Here is a 21,833-nt window from a genome sequence, read left to right as displayed (position 1 = left end):
GCGAGTTTTTGTCAAATGTGTGATATGTGTGGATGTAAAGTTTTGAAGCTGCTGTTACCTAAAACCTATAAACATACCTTGCTACTGTGAAGTCTTGATGCACTGTGGTTTTTTTTTCAGGAGTTTCATCCAATAAAATGGCGCCAGATTTTATCTCATAAAAAGGTTGCACGGTTTTATTTCATAGAGGCCCGCGAGTGTTTTTCAAATATCAAAAAGGATACAAGATGTAATCATCTATTAAAATGGCGCGAGTTTTCATCAAATGTGTTAAGTGTGGATGCTGGTGCTGTGGTTTTTATCTGTAAAGTTTTGAAGCTGCAGTTACCTAAAAGCTATTAACAGACCTTGCTATTGTGCAGTCTTGATGCACTGTGGTTTTTCCTTTGACATTTCATCCAATAAAATGGCGCGTGATTTCATCTGATAAAATAGGCAAGGAATCTCTCATAAAATGGCAAGAGGTTTTTTTTTTCATTAAAGCTCGCGAGAATTTTCGAGTATCAAAAAGGATACAAGATGTCATCCATTATCAAAATGGAGCGAGTTATTGTAAATGTGTTAAATTTGGATGCTGTTGTGATGTTTTAACTGTAAAACTTTGAGACTGCTGTTGCCTAAAACCTATGAACATACCTGGCTTCAGTATAGTCTTGATGTACTGTGGTTTTTCCTCTGACATTTCATCTAATTAAATGGCGCAAGATTTCTTCAAAATAGGCGTGAAATCTCAACTTATAAAATGGCGCGTGGTTTTATTTCATAGAGGCCGCAAGTATTTTTAAATATTAAAAAGGATATACAAGATGTCATCATCTATTAAAATGGCGCGAGTTTTTGTCAAATGTACGAATTGTGGATGCTGGAGCTGTGATTTTTATGTGTTAATTTTGAGGCTGCTGTCACCTAAACCTTCAACATACCTTGCTCCTTTGTTGTCTTGATAAACTGTGGTTTTTTCTGTTAGATTTCATCTCATAAAATGACGTGAAATCTCCCCTTATGAAAAGGCGCGCGGTTTCAATTCATAGAGGCCCGCTAGTTTTTTCAATTATCAAAAAGGATACAAGATGTCATCATCCATTGAAATGGCGCGAGTTTTTGTCGGAGCGAGATTTTATGCTATAAACTGGCGCAAAATCTCATCTCATAAAAAGGCGCAAGATTTTATTTCATTAAAGCCCGCAAGTATTTTTCAAATATCAAAAAGGATACAAGATCATCTATTAAATGGCGCGAGTTTTTGTCAAATGTGTGATAAGTGTGGATGCTGGTGCTGTGGTTTTTATCTGTTAAGTTTTGAAGCTGCTGTTACCTAAAACCTATAAACATACCTTGCTACTGTGAAGTCTTGATGCAGTGTGGTTTTTCTTCAGAAGTTTCATCTAATAAAATGGCGCGAGATTTTATCTCATAAAAAGGGCGCGCGGTTTTATTTCATAGAGGCCCGCGAGTGTTTTTCAAATATCAAAAAGGATACAAGATGTCATCATCTATTAAAATGGCGCGAGTTTTTACAAATGTGTGTTAAGTGTGGATGCTGGTGCTGTGGTTTTTATCTGTGAAGTTTTTAGGCTGCTGTCACCTAAAACCTACAACAAAACCTTGCTCCTTTGTTGTCTTGATGCACTGTGGTTTTTCTTCAGAAGTTTCATCCAATAAAATGGCGCGAGATTTCATCTCATAAAATGGCGCGGGGTTTTATTTCATAGAGGCATGCAAGTATTTTTCAAATATTAAAAAGGATACAAGATGTCATCATCTATTAAAATGGCGCGAGTTTTTGTCAAATGTGTGATATGTGTGGATGCTGGTGCTGTATTTTATCAGTAAAGTTTTGAAGCTGCTGTCACCAGAAACCTATTAACATACCTTGCTACTGTGAAGTCTTGATGCAGTGTGGTTTTTCTTCTGACATTTCATCCAATAAATGAGGCGAGATTTCATCTTATAAAATGGCGCGAGATCCCCTCTTGCAGAAAGGCGCGAGGTTTTATTTCTTTAAAGCCGACAAATATTTTTCAAATATTAAATTATCAAAAAGGATACAAGATGTCATCATGTATTAAAATGGTGCGAGTTTTCATCAAATGAGTGTTAAGTGTAGATGCTGGTGCTGTGGTTTTTATCTGTAAAGTTTTGAGGCTGTTGTCACCTAAAACCTATTAATATACCTTGCTACAGCGTAGTCTTGATGCACTGTGGTTTTTTTTTCAGGAGTTTCATCCAATAAAATGGCGCGAGATTTTATCTCATAAAAAGGGCGCGCGGTTTTATTTCATAGAGGCCCGCGAGTGTTTTTCAAATATCAAAAAGGATACAAGATGTCATCATCTATTAAAATGGCGCGAGTTTTTACAAATGTGTTAAGTGTGGATGCTGATGCTGTGGTTTTTATCTGTTAACTTTGAGGCTGCTGCCACCTAAAACCTACAACATACCTTGCTCCTTTGTTGTCTTGATAAACTGTGGTTTTTCCTGTTAGATTTCATCCAATAAAATGGCGCGAGATTTGATCTCATAAAATGACTTGAAATCTCCCCTCATGAAAAGGCGCGCGGTTTTAATTCAGAGGCCCGCTAGTTTTTTTCAATTATCAAAAAGGATACATTACAGGATGTCATCATCCATTGAAATGGCGCGAGTTTTTGTCAAATGTGTTTAGTGTGGATGCTGGTGCTGTGGTTTTCAATCTCTAAATTTTTGGGCCTGCTGTCACCTTAAACCTATAAACATACCTTGCGACTGTGTAGTCTTGATGATGCACCACTGTTATTCTTCAGAAGTTTAGTCTTATAAAATGGCGCGAGATTTCATGCTATAAACTGGCGCAAAATTTCATCTCATAGAAAGGCGCGAGATTTTATTTCATTAAAGCTCGCAAGTATTTTTCAAATATTAAAAAGGATACAAGATGTCATCATCTATTAAAATGGCGCGAGTTTTTGTCAAATGTGTAATAAGTGTGGATGCTGGTGCTGTATTTCATCTGGTAAGTTTTGAGGCTGCTGTCACCTAAAACCTACAAACATACCTTGCTCCTTTGTTGTCTTGATAAACTGTGGTTTTTCCTGTTAGATTTCATCCAATAAAATGGCGCGAGGTTATATTTCACTAAAGCCCGCAAGTATTTTTCAAATATTAAAAAGGATACAAGATGTCATCATCTATTAAAATGGCGCGAGTTTTTGTCAAATGTGTGATAAGTTTGGATGCTGGTGCTGTGGTTGTTTAACTGTAAAATTTTGAGGCTGCTGTCACCTAAAACCTACAACATACCTTGCTCCTTGTTTTTCATCCAATAAAATGGCGCGAGATTTGATCTCATAAAATGGCGCGAGGTTTCATTTCATTAAAGCCCGCAAGTATTTTTCAAATATTGAAAAGGATACAAGATGTCATCATCTATTAAAATGGCGCGAGTTTTTGTCAAATGTGTGATAAGTGTGGATGCTGGTGCTGTATTTCATCTGTAAAGTTTTGAGGCTGCTGTCACCTAAAACCTATAAACATACCTTGCTACTGTGAAGTCTTGATGCAGTGTGGTTATTCTTCAGAATTTTCATCTAATAAAATGGCGCGAGATTTTATCTCATAAAAAGGGCGCGCGTTTTTATTTCATAGAGGCCCGCGAGTGTTTTTCAAATATCAAAAAGGATACAAGATGTCATCATCTATTAAAATGGCGCGAGTTTTTACAAATGTGTGTTAAGTGTGGATGCTGGTGCTGTGGTTGTTTAACTGTAAAATTTTGAAGCTGCTGTCACCTAAAACCTACAATATACCTTGCTCCTTGTTTTTTTTATGGACTGTGGTTCTATATCAGAGATTTCATCCTATAAAATGGCGCGAATTCTCATAAAATGGCGCAAGATCTTATTTTCTAAAAGCTGCGAGTATTTTCTTCAATTATCAAAAAGGATACAAGACACGACTTTGCGTCAAATGTGTTTAGTGTGGATGCTTGTGCTGTGCTCTTTTTATCTATAAAGTTTTGAGGCTGTTGTCACCTAAAATCTATAAACATACCTTGCTACTGTGTAGTCTTGATGATGCACCGTTGTTATTCTTCAGAAGTTTCGTCTTATAAAATGGCGCGAGATTTCATGCTATCAACTGGCGCAAAATCTCATCTCATAGAAAGGCGCGAGATTTTATTTCATTAAAGCCCGCAAGTATTTTTCAAATATTAAAAAGGATACGAGATGTCATCATCTATTAAAATGGCGCGAGTTTTTGTCAGATGTGATAAGTGTGGCTGCTGGTGCTGTATTTTATCTGTTAAGTTTTGAAGCTGCTGTTACCTAAAACCTATAAACATACCTTGCTACTGTGTAGTCTTGATGCAGTGTGGTTTTTCTTCAAAAGTTTCATCTAATAAAATGGCGCGAGATTTTATCTCATAAAGCGGGCGCGCGGTTTTATTTCATAGAGGCCCGTGAGTGTTTTTCAAATATCAAAAAGGATACAAGATGTCATCATCTATTAAAATGGCATGAGTTTTTGCAAATGTGTTAAGTGTGGATGCTGGTTTTTATCTGTTAACTTTGAGGCTGCTGTCACCTAAAACCTAAAACCTATAAACATACCTTGTTCCTTTGTTGTCTTTATACACTGTGGTTTTTCCTGTTAGATTTCATCCAATAAAATGGCGCAAGATTTGATCTCATAAAATGACTTGAAATCTCCCTTCATGAAAAGGCGCGCGGTTTTAATTCATAGAGGCCTGCTAGTTTTTTTTCAATTATCAAAAAGGATACACGATGCCATTATCCGTTTAAATGGCGCAGGTTTGTGTCAAATGTGTTTAGTGTGGATGCTGGTGCTTTGGTTTTTATTTTAACTTTGAGGCTGCTGTCACCTAAAACCTAAAACCTATTAACATAACTTGCTCCTTTGTTGTCTTGATAAGCTGTGGTTTTTCCTGTTAGATTTCATCCAATAAAATGGCGCGAGATTTGATCTCATAAAATGGCGCGAGGTTTTATTTCATTAAAGCCCGCAAGAATTTTGCAAATATTAAAAAGGATACAAGATGTCATCTTCTATTAAAATGGCGCGAGTTTTCATCAAATGTGTGTTAAGTTTGGATGCTGGTGCTGTGGTTGTTTAACTGTAAAATTTTGAGGCTGCTGTCACCTAAAACCTACAATATACCTTGCTCCTTGTTTTTTTTATGGACTGTGGTTCTATATCAGCAATTTCATCCTATAAAATGGCGCGAATTCTCATAAAATGGCGCAAGATCTTATTTTCTAAAAGCTGCGAGTATTTTCTTCAATTATCAAAAAGGATACAAGACATGACTTTGTGTCAAATGTGTTTAGTGTGGATGCTTGTGCTGTGCTCTTTTTATCTATAAAGTTTTGAGGCTGTTGTCACCTAAAATCTATAAACATACCTTGCTACTGTGTAGTCTTGATGATGCACCGTTGTTATTCTTCAGAAGTTTCGTCTTATAAAATGGCGCGAGATTTCATGCTGGCGCAAAATCTCATCTCATAGAAAGGCGCGAGATTTTATTTCATTGAATCCCGCAAGTATTTTTCAAATATTAAAAAGGATACAAGATGTCATCATCTATTAAAATGGCGCGAGTTTTTGTCAGATGGGATAAGTGTGGCTGCTGGTGCTGTATTTTATCTGTTAAGTTTTGAAGCTGCTGTTACCTAAAACCTATAAACATACCTTGCTACTGCATAGTCTTGATGCAGTGTGGTTTTTCTTCAGAAGTTTCATCTAAAAAATGGCGCGAGATTTTATCTCATAAAAAGGGAGCACGGTTTTATTTCATAGAGGCCCGCGAGTGTTTTTCAAATATCAAAAAGGATACAAGATGTCATCATCTATTAAAATGGCGCGAGTTTTTACAAATGTGTGTTAAGTGTGGATGCTGGTGCTGTGCTCTTTTCATCTTATGAGTTTTAAGGCTGCTGTCACCTAAAACCTATAAACATGCTTGCTACTGTGTAGTCTTGATGCACTGTGGTTTTTTTCAGGAGTTTCATCCAAATTGCAGCGCGATTTCATCTCATAAAATGGCGCGGGGTTTTATTTCATAGAGGCCTGCGAGTATTTTTCAAATATCAAAAAGGATACAAGATATCATCATCCATTGAAATGGTGCGAGTTTTTGTAAAATGTGTGATACGTGGTGATGCTGGTGCTGTAGTTTTATGTGTAAAGTTTTGAAGCTGCTGTCACCTAAAACCTATAAACATACCTTGCTACTGTGAAGTCTTGATGCGGTGTGGTTTTTCTTCTGACATTTCATCCAATAAATGACGCGAGATTTCATCTTATAAAATGGCGTGAGATCCCCTCTTGCAGAAAGGCGCGAGGTTTTATTTCATAAAAGCCAACAAATATTTTTCAAATATTAAAATATTTAAAAGGATACAAGATGTCATCATCTATTAAAATGGTGCGAGTTTTCATCAAATGTGTGATAAGTGTGGATGCTGGTGCTGTGGTTGTTTAACTGTAAAGTTTTGAGACTGCTGTCACCTAAAACCTATAAAGATACCTTGCTCCTTGTTTTATTTTGATGGGACTGTGGTTCTATATCAGAGATTTCATCCTATAAAATGGCGCGAATTCTCATAAGATGGCGCGAGATTTTATTTTCTAAAAGCTGCGAGTATTTTCTTCAATAATCAAAAAGGATACAAGATGTCATCATTAAAATGGCGCGAGTTTGCGTCAAATGTGTGATATGTGTGGATGCTGGTGCTGTAGTTTCATCTGTAAAGTTTTGAAGCTGCTGTCACCTAAAACCTATAAACATACCTTGCTACTGCGTAGTCTTGATGCACTGTGGTTTTTTTTTCAGGAGTTTCATCCCATAAAATGGCGCGAGATTTTATCTCATAAAAAGGGTGCGCGGTTTTATTTCATAGAGGCCCGCGAGTGTTTTCCAAATATCAAAAAGGATACAAGATGTCATCATCTATTAAAATGGCGCGAGTTTTTACAAATGTGTTAAAGTTGGATGCTGGTGCTGTGGTTTTTATCTGTTAACTTTGAGGCTGCTGTCACCTAAAACCTACAACATACCTTGCTCCTTTGTTGTCTTGATACACTGTGGTTTTTCCTGTTAGATTTCTCCAATAAAATGGCGCGAGATTTGATCTGATAAAATGACTTGAAATCTCCCCTCATGAAAAGGCGCGGTTTTAATTCATAGAGGCCCGCTAGTTTTTTTCAATTATCAAAAAGGATACAAGATGTCATCATCCATTGAAATGGCGCGAGTTTTTGTCAAATGTGCGAAGTGTGGATGCTGGTGCTGTGATTTTCATGTGTTAATTTTGAGGCTGCTGTCACCTAAAACCTAAAACCTATAAACATACTTTGTTCCTTTGTTGTCTTGATGATGCATTGTTGTAAATCTTCAGAAGTTTCATCCAATAAAATGGCGCGAAATCTCATCTCATAAAGCGGCGTATGGTTCTATTTTATAAAAGCCCTGGAGTATTTTTTAAATATTAAAAAGGATACAAGATGTCATCATCCAATCAAATGGCGCGAGTTTTTGTCAGATGTGTTAAGTGTGGATGCTGGTGCTGTGCTCTTTTTATCTGTAAAGTTTTGAGGCTGCTGTTACCTAAAACCTATAAACATACCTTGCTCCCTTGTTTTCTTGATACATTGTGGTTTTTCATATGAGATATCATCCAATAAAATGGCGCGTGATTTCATCTTATTAAATGGCGCACAATCCTTTCTCATAAAGTGGCGCTGAATTTTATTTCATAAAAGCATGTGAGAATTTTTCGAATATTCAATAGGATACAAGACATCCATTGGAATGCTGTGAGTTTTCATGTTAAAGATATTGTTTAAAAAGGCAATTAATTTACTTCGCTGGGCAGCTTTGAAGCTTGAAAAAGGTGAAAAGGGGCTCATACCCCAGTGATAAGTAATGAAACAGTACGTAGAAATATAATAACACTTCATACTCTCGGTTAAATTTGAGAGTTAATGTTAATGTTACGTGGGCTATATGATATATGTTTATACTAAATGAATTACTAAGGGGATCAAGTTCTGGGGTGCAGCCATGATTTTCTGTGGGGAGTTCTGTGTTAAGCCATTCTTCGGGAAATTTGGAATAAATAGAGACAAGGAGTTGAATATTCTAAGGGTTTAAAAAGGGGAAAAGGCCTGCATCCTTAAATATTTGGCGCCAAAAATGGGGGAATAAAAAATATAATTTTTCATTGGGGGGGCTCTTTGCTGTAGATTGCTTGGGGAATTCAAGCCGCAGGCTGTAGATTGTCTGACAGGTGTACAGGTGTAGGATCTAGGCTGCACATTGTCTTACAGGGTTCAGGGTGATATAGGAATGAATTTTAATGGCTTGATTTACTCACCATCAATGTATCCTCGAAAATTGCTGTTACTGGTTCATGTTAGAGGCGGATGTTTCCATCAATGAGAATTGAAATACTGCATCGGTGAGGTGAGTCTCACAATCATTCAGAGCGCTGGAGACAGCTGCTATTGTTTTGGTGGTGTGATGATTCTGATCTATTCCATATAATAAAGGTCGTTTCCGAGTCAAAGTCATCTGCACTAGTCATCTGTGAAGTTTTTGTTTACACATTCAACTGTAATAAAAGGAGATGAATTGAATAGAAACAGCGCGACAATGTATCATTGTTAATCAAATAAAATACTCTTAATCCGTCTGAACTGTGGATGATCAATATCTAAAAAGTCATGCGGAAAAAAAATTAAAGCGATAAAATTTTGAGATAAGATATCATTGTGTTGAGCTATATCTATATCAAAGCCGCAGTATCGCTATGAGAGGTCATGGGTCAAATCCGAGAAATACAGGAGCCATGAAAAACCACGTATTTCACAATATCAAATTCATCGTAAATTACGAAAAATATTTTTAAGTGACCCGTAAATGTGAAAATCATGGTCGCGTAACAATCTTTTCAAAGTATTCAATCGATTTATACATTGTATATTTCGAGGAAAGTTGTTTCTTTTTGCCCCTCAATGAGCCGCGAATCGCCATTGTTTCAAAACGATTCGACGACAAGTTTTCGAAGCGTAATTTAAAATCCGCTTCAAAAAATTTTTCGCGATGCAATCCAAACTTACATTTACCACCAGTCGCTTCCTCTTTTCTCGGCAAATCGATTTATTGCATTTTCATTGAAGTTACGACTTTTCTCTAAAAGGATGGATGGCGACTTAATCGAAAAAAAATCGCGATTCAGATACTTCGTCTCCATCTTCGCCTGCGACTTAGAATACTCGACGCTGATTGGCTGAGGCGTTCCGGCACTGCGCACTGGGTATCCACAACGAGACTGGTCTCGCTCTGGTTGGCACAGCGGTTGAGTTTAAAGCACTCTTAGTGACCGCGCCCAAGAAACGCCCTAAAATCCGCCCGCATCCATCAATCCTTTTTAGATAAATAATATTTGTTGATCGCAGATGTACCGCCATTACCGTCGCATCGGCTGAAGCAGCCAGCGGCGAATTGCGGGTGAGGACAATTTTTGCGCGTAGGCCTGTACTGGTGATACGGTCACAAGATTTTCTAGTATGGCCTTTCAGAAAATACTGAGCTTAAAAAAAGCTCCACGATCGAGCGTTTTCAACTCGATCCGAAAACTCTTGCAGCGAAGTAGGCCGCTCATAATACACCGAATGTCAGGATTTCTGGAGAAACCGTGACTTTAGACGGAGTTTGAGAGACGACCAGTGAATGCTTAGAGACTATAGACACGATGGTAGAGGTGAACCATGCATGAATTCTCTGATTTAGGCCTACTACACATGATTCTCATTTTGAGCCCGTCCTACTGGAAGGGTTTGAGTTCTTTATTCCACAAATAGGGGCCGGCGCACGAACTATATAAACCAACATTATTTTAGAATTTGGAAACAGAGAGATCATCGCATCTTCAGAAGGTAGCGATTTTTTAACAGGCATTCAATTTCTACTGCGAACGAATTGGCTTTTCGTGGCATTTTCGGTTCATGGCAAAACAACTGGGGTTCAGTTACTGTAATTGCGGACTGAGACTTTAACATGTTATTACGTAGAATCAATATCATGATTTTGATTGGGAAGGTGAAATATATTGAGTCATCTTAAATTTTTTACTTAGGCATTCCATTTCAGATTTTCGCGGGCTGACCAAGTTGTCTAAGTCAGCCAATCACTATTTTCATTCAAAGAGCGCGCGCGAAGCTCGGTGACTCACACAAGGTGAAATGCACTCGGCGCCGGGATCAACTGAAATGACGTCATAGACGATATTTGAGTTCTACGATTTATCTAGCAGATCCTGGGAAACCCGGAAGTGTCATTTCACCATATTTCTCTCATGTATTATTCAGAAAAGGAAAGTAGATTTGGATGGAATTTTCTGATGTAGGCCTAGGTGAGTTTATCGAAATAAAGTGTAAAAGATAATTGTCAAACAACTATTCAGTTATGTAGCCATCGTAGGCCTTTTATGTTTCCATATCTGGGGTCTAAAGACTAAATGAAATCAAAGCTTTTAAAATTGCAAGTGAATATTAGGCTATAAGATAGGTAATTAAGATGACATTTTAAAATTAAGGCTAAAAAAGTAAGCAGGGATTTGATGTTATTGCAGATATGGGGCCTTGATTTAATAAGACAGTGCTAGAATTGTCTTGATTAATCTTGCGCTACTACACCTCTTCTTCAACTTTTAGGGCCAAGGGCAATATTCTTTCTATTTTTAGCTGTTACATTACACTGACTGGCGGGTCACAAAATTTATATTGAGGCTCTTGTATAGTTGTTACAAGGATAATTATTCCTTGTATTATCATTCTCTTGTTTCTAGACGACACGTGTTACTGAGAGTGTGCGAATGATAAACACAGTCCAATCATGATGACATCATCTACCGCTTCCCATCACGCTATCCAACATTCCGCATCTCGTACCACCGCCACTATCCTGTTTGTAGTATTAACCGTTTTATCGTCGTGTGTTGCCTATTCCGACGCGTCTGGAAACAATGGAGCGATGACGACACAGCGTTTCCGTCGGTCGGGAAATAAGAACATCTCCGTGAACGTGATCCCCGGAATTTTGAATAAACTATATTCGGAAGTCGTCAAGAAGGATGAACAGTTTATTTTCAGCTTCACGTGGCAACCTTTAACACCGAAACAGAAGGTAATGAAAACAAGAGAAATCCCACAATAATTCGGCCAAAGATGTAAAGTTCTAGAGTAAATATATATTATAGTAAATATTATATATTTGAGCTAGGTTTCGGCTTAAGACTACAAGTAAAATCATATTTGTCGGTAATCTTTCATTATCTGTCTTTTGTTACCATAAATTCGTATTCGTCTTTGTCACAAAATATAAACGGCAATGTGATATGCTGGTTCGTATCATCAGTCGTCAAAATTTCAGCTCCAGAGATCACAGATGACTTTCTAATTCTGTTCACGTAGATTTTCCTCAGGTTGAAAAAATACTGCAGGCAGAATTCATATGAATGTCTTGCATACAGGCTTTTTCCTTGATGAGAGTCTTTAATTATAACATAATCTGTAAATACTACGAGTAGGCGTATTTGTAAAATTTAGTGGGTCTATAGTAGACTCTGTCTTACTCGTTATGGTTGGGACTATCGATATCTCACCGAGTAAATAGATCTTATTAAAATTCACGTATAGCATCTGATGTGAGTTGATGATTTATAAGATGTTATCAGTAATTATGATGATAGAGTATTATCTATATTTCAGACCGTAGCTCTGAGGTTATATGTTAGTAGTACTAATGCCAGCGGTGAATATCCTGTATTGTTCGTCGTTCGTCAACAGACCAGTATTCTATCGTGGCAGGTGCCATTGTATTTACAAAATGTGTAAGTTAATCTATACAATCTATAGTCTTACTGCACGATGATCCCTGAGAGAGGATAACAATAGTTTCACAGATGGTCTAGGGCATAAACGTAAATAGATGAGCAGAGCTATAATTGAGTGTTTGACTTTTTCATTCTAGAACCAGATTTTATCGCAATATGCTGTTGATTATTGAAATTTTTTCATTTCTTTTTCTCAGATATGATTATTATACAGTGAGTCGAACGTTGTGCCCGGTTCAGGGGAGTTTGAAGAAAGAGAAGATGACGATGTATCTGGACGTCTCTAGTTCATCTCTTAAAGCAACAAACTTCGTATTGAGGGCTACACCAATAGACGACTTTCAAATAAGGTAACTAGTAACCCCAGGGCTGAGTGACCCCTATTTATTCACTCCTAGCTATACTTACTGTTATATATAAATTAAAAACATTGTTTAAAATTGCCTGTTATTTTTTAAGCACCAATGACCAAAAACGTATCACTGTCTCACCGTCTGAACCAAAATACTACATGTACGAGTTTCCAGAACATCTCGATTCTGTAGTCGTGAAGGTCACATCAAACAGCTCTCTGTGCACGGTTATTTCAATACAGGATATACATGTAAGTGGCTACTCCCAGGCACAGCAGTTCAATCTGAAGCATTCTTCCTCCACATTGCAAGTTCAATCTTAAACATTTCTCCATGTTTACAGCAGTTCAATCTGAAGCATTCTTCCTCCACATTACAAGTTCAATCTTAAACATTTCTCCATGTTTACAACAGTTCAATCTGAAGCGTTTTTGAGCTTGATGTTTATTTGTTTTTTTTTTTCTTTCTTTACAGTGTCCAGTATTTGATTTGGATCGGAATGTTCAATTTACGGGAACGTATCAAACAATGACTAAAACTGCAGCTCTTACGCTCATGGTGCGTAATGTTTTAAACATCTCCAAATTCAATATTATTATTCTTATTATACTCCGACCGTATTTCACATGAACAGAAGAAGTTTCTATCTTATGAAATCATGAAAAGATTGTTTGGCTATATTTTGTGTTATAGAAAAAAAGGCTTCAAATATACTGATCATTGTATTCAATTTTCAGAAAAAAGATTACAAAGATGGCATTTTCTACATTGTTTTTGTGGTAAAACCGTCAGACTTTGACTGTAATGGAATTGAATTTATTCAACCAATTCCAGGTACGTAATGCTCGAGGTGTTTACTAGATATTAACACTAACCAGTGTTTCATTATTTTGTTACTCATGCCTAAATAATCTGTATATGTTTTCAGGACATCATCCACACTATAAACGAGGTGCACATGTACTTTCTTGTTTCATTCTCGTTTGTCGTTTCTTTAAGTCAAGGGTATTCGATTTATATGAATGGAAACTCTCACAAAGAAAAAATATATCAGGATTGTAGATGAGGTGTAGGGAATTCTGCATTTTGTTTGATCATCTATATATTTAATCACGCTAGGGTCCAGGGGCTAATTGGATGTCTAGTTGCATTGAATCTCCGCAGAAATTTAAACCCGATGGTATTTGAGACTCTCCTATTGCATGAAACAGGCTTCAATTGATTCTAATGAATGCTATAATTTTGCAGCAATATGTATAAACCGGTTGTACTTTTATTTTTTAAAAAGCAGTCTCAAATCTCATCGAGGATGAAATCTCTACAAGAGCGAACGGTCTGGTGATAGCCTTGAATTTCTCGTAAATGTTGTACGAATGAGTTTATGATTTTCAGACTTGGATAAGAATGAATGAATAGATGAAAGAGATCTGTTGTTATTGCTTTCAAAGCAATTTTCCGTAATCAATATTAATTTAACATATGTTTGCTCTTAATATCTTAATTCGATTAATAAGTCATTGTTTTCTATGTTTGTTAAATCAGATTTGTCCGGCAAAACAAAAGATGCTCGAATTAAAGAACTTGAATTCTCAGTGACTCCAACAATTTCAGGTATGCATGATGCAACTACAGAAATGCTATATTTCTACTCACCTGACTAGATGTTCTGATATCCGGTTAACCGACATGTAGGATCAGTTTCTTACTCTGTTTTGAAATTCTCTAATTTTGCAGTGAATGATTATTATATAGCTGTGTTTGGAGCTGTTGCTTGGTTTCTCATGTTCTACGTAGCTGCGATTGTTATTCATCTGATTCATTGCCTCATGTGAGTTTCTCGCATTGCAATCTATTCAATGCTTTCTGAAGTTGTTAGCCATTCTTTTGAACTGTGTTTTTCATAATGAAATGTTGCTAACTTTGTATTTCAGTGATAAGAGAAGACAAGCAATGGGAAATGAGTTTGATCCTGCAGGTATGTCTATATTTCAGTAACTTATATATTCACATTTAAGATATTGTGGCTATACTTCTTTTTGATATCCCCAAATTATCAAATGATGAAAGTTTTTCTATTCAGCATTTATAATTTTGTAATACTTATGCTGCCGTATTTTAAGCTCAAGTTCATAGATTCATTGTTACGTTAAATCTAAGAGGATGATTTCCCAAACTTATATTAGAACCAAAAGTTTAAATCATGAAATCAGCCCTCAAAATGTTAATCTTCTCTTTAATTTATTTGCTTCGTAATGTTGTAATTTCTAAGTGTTTTTCTTTTGAACCTTTCTTATACGCCTTTAGAATCTCAGTAGCTACGAACTTTACATGTTTATCAATAATTAATGCTGGTGATATTTTTCAGAGTATGAACGTATGATAGGTAGGATGGATCCTTGTTTAAAAGCTGGGTTTTAATTAACACACAAAGAAATCCAAAATAACCTATATCCTTAATCTGAACTCATATTCGGTCCTACCTCTCTGGAACCTGTGCCGGTTCCACAGTCAAGACTTCAGATCAGACTTATCTTAGCCAAATTTATAGACCTAATAGCCCGGACTCTGGAACCAGGCCCTTTCGCTTAAAAACATTAACACATTCTGTTTGCTATGTCTCTATAACAAAAAACTGCCAATTTGACCTACGTGTATTCAATAGAGATTGATTCATCTTGTCTTCAATATATTGAATTCAAATGCTCTATGTATTTAATTGGCGGCTTCTTAGTACATGTTTAGGCTATGCGGTAGATATATTAGTGCGTAGAAAAAAATATAAAGATATTCACGCTCTTAAATCAAACTTCAAGCTATACTTTCATTCTTTCTATGACTTGATGGCAGTAACGTGTCTAACTTTGAAATAATCTGGGCCGAGTTTCACAAAGAATGAAATGGAAAATTGTGGAATTTTGCATCGAACTTCTTTAGGATACAAGGCCCATCGATCGCTGGATATGGTGATTAAGTACTTTCTTTCCTCGGTGCTGTGAAATTCACTATCCACTGACCCTTTTTATCCCATTCTTTCTGCATTACGCATAATGCGCATAGAACACCGTTGAATTTCAGTTTCAAAATACATGCTTTCGACTTCGAAAAAAGATGATCACTCAGACAGCGACAACGATCTTAACATGCAATACGCAATACGCAGCAAATATAAGACACAAATAAAACAAGCTCGATGTTCAAATCGACATAATATAAAAAAATCCACGTGTGAGTAAATAGCAGAGTAGAAAGAAAGAGAGGTGGTCGCAGGTTTAGTTTTAACCAAAATAAAATCACAGTTGATAGTTTCCTTTAGGTGACAAATAGCGTCATGAAAACACCTCATTCCTTTAAACGTTCCTGGGGATTGAAGTCCTTGAGATCAAATATTTCTATTTTCAGCACTCGGTGTTTATTTTATGCTGCATTGATCTCCTGACTCTATTGGTACATGATAGTAGTGTTTGCGTGTGTAGTTTTAGATATATATGTATACATTTTGTAAACTAGTAGTTTTTCGAGAGTGCTCGAATAATTTGAGTGACGTTGGTAGAAGGGTCGTTTACATTGTACTAGAATTCTGATTTTACTCTTAACAGATGTCACAGTTTTGAGTTGAAATTTCACTCTCCATCTGGAGTATAGAGGTCTTGCTGCCATGGGCTTTTTCGACTTTACAAAACTTTACGGTATGGGTTAGCAAACCCATTAAGTGATTTACATGACAGATCTTCAGTGTGTAAAACCCCTGCACGCAGTTTGCTGTTCAGAGTTAAGATTTGACTCAAGAGTTTTGTTAACCATTGAAAATGAACTAATTCAATTCAGAGTTGGCTCTAACTCACAGCTGTGGAACTGGACCTTCATTATCTTATGTTGCAAGTCTCCAGCACTAGTTGGCAAACTAAAACATCACATGCAACGCCTCAAAACTCTTAAGCCGGGGATAGGTTGGCCATGCATCGCAATTCGGTTGCAACGCGATTGTAGCGAGTGTGTGCAACTAGTTTCTGCCAGTCGCACGAGAACATTCGTCGATTGCGACTGTGATCGAACGTCGCAGTGAGTCGCGAGGCTGACCTACACCTGCTGTCATAGAGATAAACTAACCGATATCTGTGGAACTGGGACTAGTACATAATAACCAGTACATGTAGATTGAAACACTGTGTTAACTGAATGTTTTTCATACTAACAAAAACCAACAAAAAGCGCGATATTCATGAAAACAAATTTGAATGTATCGTATTTGCAAAACTATCCATTTTAAGATTGTGATAGTTTTCAGTTATTTTAAAAACCCTCGATATGATTTTTCAGACCCAAAACCCGATGTTCCAATAGTAAATACAAACCCCAGAGAGTTGGCATCATATGGTACCACAAGTCCAACAGGTACGGTATAGCAGTCAATAATCGGTCTTCAAATGTGGTAATTTCTGTGTTGTTTGATTTCTCCGTTAATTGTTTTCTATTTTGCAGACGCTAATTTTGAACGTGATGCGAATGGAATTCCTCATCGTATTCCACCACCCGATGACGATGATAGTTCGATCGATGAAACTGATATTGATATGTTAAACGATGCCGACAGTGAGAAAGAAATCATTCGGACTAAGGTGAGCAAAGATACCACAAAACTTTGATTCGAGCTTCTTATATTTCTGATAACTATTCACTTGAAAACAACACCCAGAACTGTGGAACTGGGTCCTTGTCATAGAAATCGAAATGTCTCGCTGTCATAAATATTACTTCGCTGGTGTCTCTGCGTCGCATGGCTCTCTACCGTGGAATAATGTTACAGGTTGAAAATACAGTCTTCATTTCAGCGAGTTATAAATTGTGTGTGCATTGTACTTCTTTGTTTTATCTCCTAGAAAAATTCTGATATCTGGAATAAGGTGCATCTTTTTACTATTTCTTATTGTATTGACGTTGTGTACAAGATTTTTTCATAGTACCTTACTAATTAGTCTATTATTCAAGATTCTATAGTAGATATCTTTATATCCTTGTTGAAGTTTGCTTTCATTCATACAATATATTTCATATTATCATATTCACGTTCATTCATTATCATTAGCATTTATGTATGTTCTATTTCTAGCATTTTGTCATGATTAGTTAGTTATCTTTTGGTCAGTTTAATCAAAGATTCCTTATTTTCTATCCCAGATGTTTTTGGTTATCAATGACGTAAAACTGTATTATTATCAATGATGTTATCTGTATTCATTATTTATTACCGATTTGATAAGTCATGTGTCAAGTTAGCTTGGCTTCTCACAACACATTATACCTCAATCAATCTGGACCTTACCTTGAATGCGCTTTTTTAAGATCAGACTTGGGAATTTATTCCCGATATTAAACAGGACAGGACACTCTTAAACTATATTCTACTATTATTATATCTATTTTCTGTTCACAGACTCTGCTCTACGTATCTGACTTGGCTCGTAAAGATCGTCGAATTCTAGCGAAGAAGTATAAACTTTATCATTGGTAAGATCATGGATACTTAAGCGATCACTCAGTAACAGTATCTCCTCGTACAGTTGTATAATCATATGCGAAATGTTTGATTGCAGGAATTTGATTACGATTGCGATATTCTATGGATTGCCCGTTATACAGTTAGTGATAACATATCAAAAGGTACTACAACTTCATTTATTGACCCTCCAAAATTTCTGCTATTAGTATTTAGTGAAATTGATGTTTTGGTGTCTCTTAAAAAGGTCATGTGTAGTTACGTTATTAGTTATACTGTTAATTTACAGGTGTTGCACGCGACCGGTGATGAAGATATTTGTTACTATAATTTCCTATGCGCTCACCCACTCGGCGTGTTGAGCGCGTTCAACAATGTATTCAGTAACATTGGTTACATAATGCTCGGTATTCTATTCCTCGGACTGACATGGAGACGTGATATATTACATAAACGTGCTGTCGAATCTCGTGATCAATATGAACAGGTCAGTCAGTTTGAATTCATTTCACTACAGTTGAATAGAACTACAGCTCGTAATACCAATTTCCATGTAGTTCTAATCTCTCGTTGAATCAGAATTGCTCATCAATTAAAATTCGTTAGTTGTTGTTTCTTCTATCAAAAATAAATGAAGAGGATGTATTTTATTTCTATTCATAGTCAGTCTAATTGTGGTCGGGCTTTTGCTAACAGTCCCCCAAAATTGTGGAATAAGCTTTCTGCTAGCTTTAGGGCCATCACTTCCATTTAGCAATTTAGGAAGCATGGAAAATTCTTTCTTTTTAAGGAGATATTTTATCACATGAAATTCGCTCTGAGCAGGTTCGCTGGATTTAGGGCTATATAGATCACATTATAATTATTGTTATCAAAATTTTTCAAGGTCAGATTCTGTATTCTGCTGATGTTTATAGACTGTTTTATGTTATGTTTCAGTACTACGGCATACCTCAGCACTTTGGACTGTTCTACGCTATGGGTATGGCTTTGGTGATGGTTGGCATTCTGAGCGGATGTTACCACGTGTGTCCCAGTTACTCAAATTTCCAATTCGGTAAATAGCATAGCAATCAAGTATAGATTTTTCATTTAGAATATTTAAAGTTTAATGCCGCTGCTGCGATAATGATGGCCTCGTCGTGAAAATGTATTAGAAATGAATTCTGTTTTTCAGATACATCATTCATGTATATGATCGCTTTGTTGTGTATGTTGAAAATCTACCAGACTCGACATCCCGATATTAATGCTACGGCACATTCCGCGTACTTCGCGCTGGCGCTTATTATATTCCTGGCTGTAATCGGAGTGGTATGTTCTCAATTTCTCTGAATCCTATTCCATCTTAAATTGACTGGCTTCTGGGGTATACACTGGAACTGGTCACAGTAGACTCCAATTGCCTCAGATCATCACGTGCAAGCAAAATGTTTAGAATATATTGAGAATCCCACACTGATATAATGTTTAGAATTATCCTACTCCAATGTATGTGATCATGACCTATTATCGCTGCAAATGCCGTGTAGTTCGCTTGTCACTTGAGTAAATTTATCGGTCCCTTGAAATCCAAGGCAAGCATAGTCGACTGTACATTGACTTATTGATGTTTCGTGTTGAAAGTTTAGAACTACCGGTAGTAGTTAGTTGATCTGGTTGAATATTGCAGGTTTACGGTACAACTCCTTTTTGGGTGTTTTATGGAGTTGCGCATATGATCCTCACTCTAACATTGAGCATACAGATATATTACATGGGTCGCTGGAGGTTAGGTGAGCAGATCTCAACAACTTTTATCTCTCCTTGCAATCAAAAATTCATCTATTTTATGATTTATGTTTTGTATATTGTCTCTGCTTTCAGATTGCGGTATATTCAAACGCTTGTATTTGTGGATCAAGACTGATTTATGTCGTTGTGGCCCACCTCTTTATCCCGTAAGAAATAAACTCGCCTTAACTGATTTTTTAATTCTTTTAAATTGAATTATTATTGAATGATAATATACTTATTATTTTCAGGACCGAATGATTCTTCTGATCATTGGCAATCTCGTCAACATATCATTGTGAGTTCACATTTTTCGATTATTTTATTTCATACCAAACATGTCATGAATATCTTTTTTTTCATGGATCTGGGATCGGCTGCTCAATGGTTGGGTTAAAGTTAACCAATGGACAACTGACGTATTGTCAATTAAAACTGTATTGTTATTATATTATTCATCATGTCGTTAACTTTTACGGGATTTTGAGCAACCGACCCCGGTAGTTATTCAACTCTGCTTTTACATCAGATTGTCATCATTAAAGAAGAAAAGATGAGGTTCATGGTTTTAAGATAAAACTGGCCCTATGTCCATGTGGCTGGTATATTTAAATCATCGCTGTATGTATTTATAGTGCGTTGTTCGGTATGATGACTCAACCACGAGACTTCGCCTCATATCTACTGGCTATATTCATCGTGAATCTTCTGTTGTATTGCGCGTTCTATATCATCATGAAAGTAAGTCGCTTGTCGCGTTCATCCTTGAAATCGATGAAAACACTCACCAATATAAGAATCTGTTACTAGTCTTAAGATAGTTTGTTTGTGGTGCGAGCAATCGCGATTACTCATACATTTGTGCAACCTTGACTGATTACTCCAAGGTGCATTTTAGCTATGGGAGTGGAGTTCCCAACCAGTGGACAATCAAATCCTCAAACAGCTCTATATGAAATCGTTTCTCTCTAGAGAGATGACTGTTCCATTAGTCTTGGGTTTAAAACAAGCGTCACTGATAACACTCATTGTGAATAACGAGCACTTACTCTAAAAATGTATCTCTTGCATTTACAGTTAAGATCGGGTGAACGAATCTTATTACTTCCTCTGCTCTATATACTGGTGGCTTGCGTTGTCTGGGGTTTCGCCTTCTACTTCTTCGTTGCTAAACTCACATCATGGGAGGTACGTACCTGATATAGTTATCACCACAGCATACAACTAATAATAATGTGTCACGCTCGGGATGAATTGAACTTCGAATCGATCGATTGATTGTAGATTTCACCGGCTGAATCGCGTACTGGTAATCAGGATTGTATCCTGTTTGAATTTTACGATGCCCACGACGTTTGGCATGGACTTTCAGCCATGGGTCTATTCTTCTCATTCATGGTAAGTGCCATTCTCGAACTATGGAAAAATCAATGTGTTAATTTGTAATGAGTTTTGTTTTCATTGCTCGAATTGGTCTCATCTCAAGATATTTGTGATAACAGTCATAATGATTTATCACTTATAAGTGCGCAACATTAAAATATAGAGACTAATCAATTGATAAGCTTCTCTGAATAATAGTTTTTAACTGCTGCTTTAAAAGATGTAGGAAAGGGATTCGATGTTTCGAATTTCATTTCGTAGCCTATCCCTCCAGATGGGAGTAGCAGAGATAGAGAAACACCGTGCACCATAGAATGGTCTTGAACTTTTTTTGTTACGTTTGTATTTTCAGATTCTGTTATCACTAGATGATGACTTGGTTCACACGCCACGAGACCGAATTCCAGTATTCTAGAATGCTGCAAATAACTTTACTTCTACATATACCGTTATATATATATACATACCGGTATATATATATATATATATATATATATATATATATATATATATATATATATATATATATATATATATATATATATATATATTAAGGTTAATTTCTATTGTGCCAAATGTTGAAAACAATCTAATCATAATTTATTTGAACCATCCCATGTCAAAAAATTTTCAACGGCTGCTTTTATAGACCGGACTCGAGTTCTGGTCTTTGTGAATTTTTCGCTCTAGGATTGAAACAATGGACATTTGAAATATCTTTATCGTTCGATATTTTAACCCTTTGGATTAAAACTGGGTCGAGAACTGTGAACTGATATCTGTCCTGGGTTTCATAGAGCTGGTATCAAAGTTACCCTTAGGGTAGATCCTCAATTTGGGTTACAATCACCTAATTTCCGATGAGAAACCATGGTATCAACTGGCAAATTTCACATTGTTTTGCCCCGGCATCTATACAACTCAGCCTTGGTT

The 21,833-nt window shown here is 36.6% G+C and overlaps 1 protein-coding gene across 2 annotated transcripts; it reads left to right on the top strand.

Annotated features, from left to right (window-relative positions):
• Nucleotides 1-10,323: 10,323 nt before the first annotated feature.
• On the top strand, nucleotides 10,324-21,369 carry LOC141907912 (SID1 transmembrane family member 1-like). Of its 2 annotated transcripts, XM_074797672.1 has the most exons (26): nucleotides 10,324-10,415; nucleotides 10,851-11,188; nucleotides 11,773-11,894; nucleotides 12,095-12,247; nucleotides 12,357-12,501; nucleotides 12,725-12,808; nucleotides 12,988-13,084; nucleotides 13,793-13,861; nucleotides 13,985-14,078; nucleotides 14,182-14,225; nucleotides 14,616-14,633; nucleotides 16,568-16,642; nucleotides 16,730-16,866; nucleotides 17,128-17,151; nucleotides 17,682-17,755; nucleotides 17,842-17,908; nucleotides 18,034-18,231; nucleotides 18,684-18,801; nucleotides 18,922-19,058; nucleotides 19,417-19,519; nucleotides 19,611-19,684; nucleotides 19,769-19,815; nucleotides 20,153-20,258; nucleotides 20,595-20,705; nucleotides 20,802-20,915; nucleotides 21,253-21,369. In XM_074797672.1, exons 2-26 carry the CDS (start codon nucleotides 10,898-10,900, stop codon nucleotides 21,313-21,315), a joined length of 2,565 nt encoding a protein of 854 aa, XP_074653773.1. In that variant the 5' UTR covers nucleotides 10,324-10,415; nucleotides 10,851-10,897; the 3' UTR covers nucleotides 21,316-21,369. The 2 variants fall into 2 exon arrangements, with proteins under 2 accessions (XP_074653773.1, XP_074653774.1); XM_074797673.1 differs by lacking the exon at nucleotides 14,616-14,633.
• The last annotated feature ends 464 nt before the right edge of the window (nucleotides 21,370-21,833 follow it).

The sequence above is a fragment of the Tubulanus polymorphus genome, chromosome 6, assembly GCF_964204645.1.
Source record: "Tubulanus polymorphus chromosome 6, tnTubPoly1.2, whole genome shotgun sequence".
Taxonomy (NCBI): domain Eukaryota; kingdom Metazoa; phylum Nemertea; class Palaeonemertea; order Tubulaniformes; family Tubulanidae; genus Tubulanus; species Tubulanus polymorphus.
Note: the sequence above shows the minus strand (reverse complement) of the source record. Positions and strands in the feature narration are given on the sequence as shown.

Excerpts from the sequence above, each read along its gene's own strand:
- LOC141907912 (XM_074797672.1), top strand. The coding sequence starts at position 10,898 with ATGATGACATCATCTACCGCTTCCCATCACGCTATCCAACATTCCGCA. Across the intron at positions 13,862-13,984 it reads AGTGACTCCAACAATTTCAG|TGAATGATTATTATATAGCT; the intron begins GTATGCATGATG and ends CTAATTTTGCAG. Across the intron at positions 16,643-16,729 it reads TGGTACCACAAGTCCAACAG|ACGCTAATTTTGAACGTGAT; the intron begins GTACGGTATAGC and ends TCTATTTTGCAG.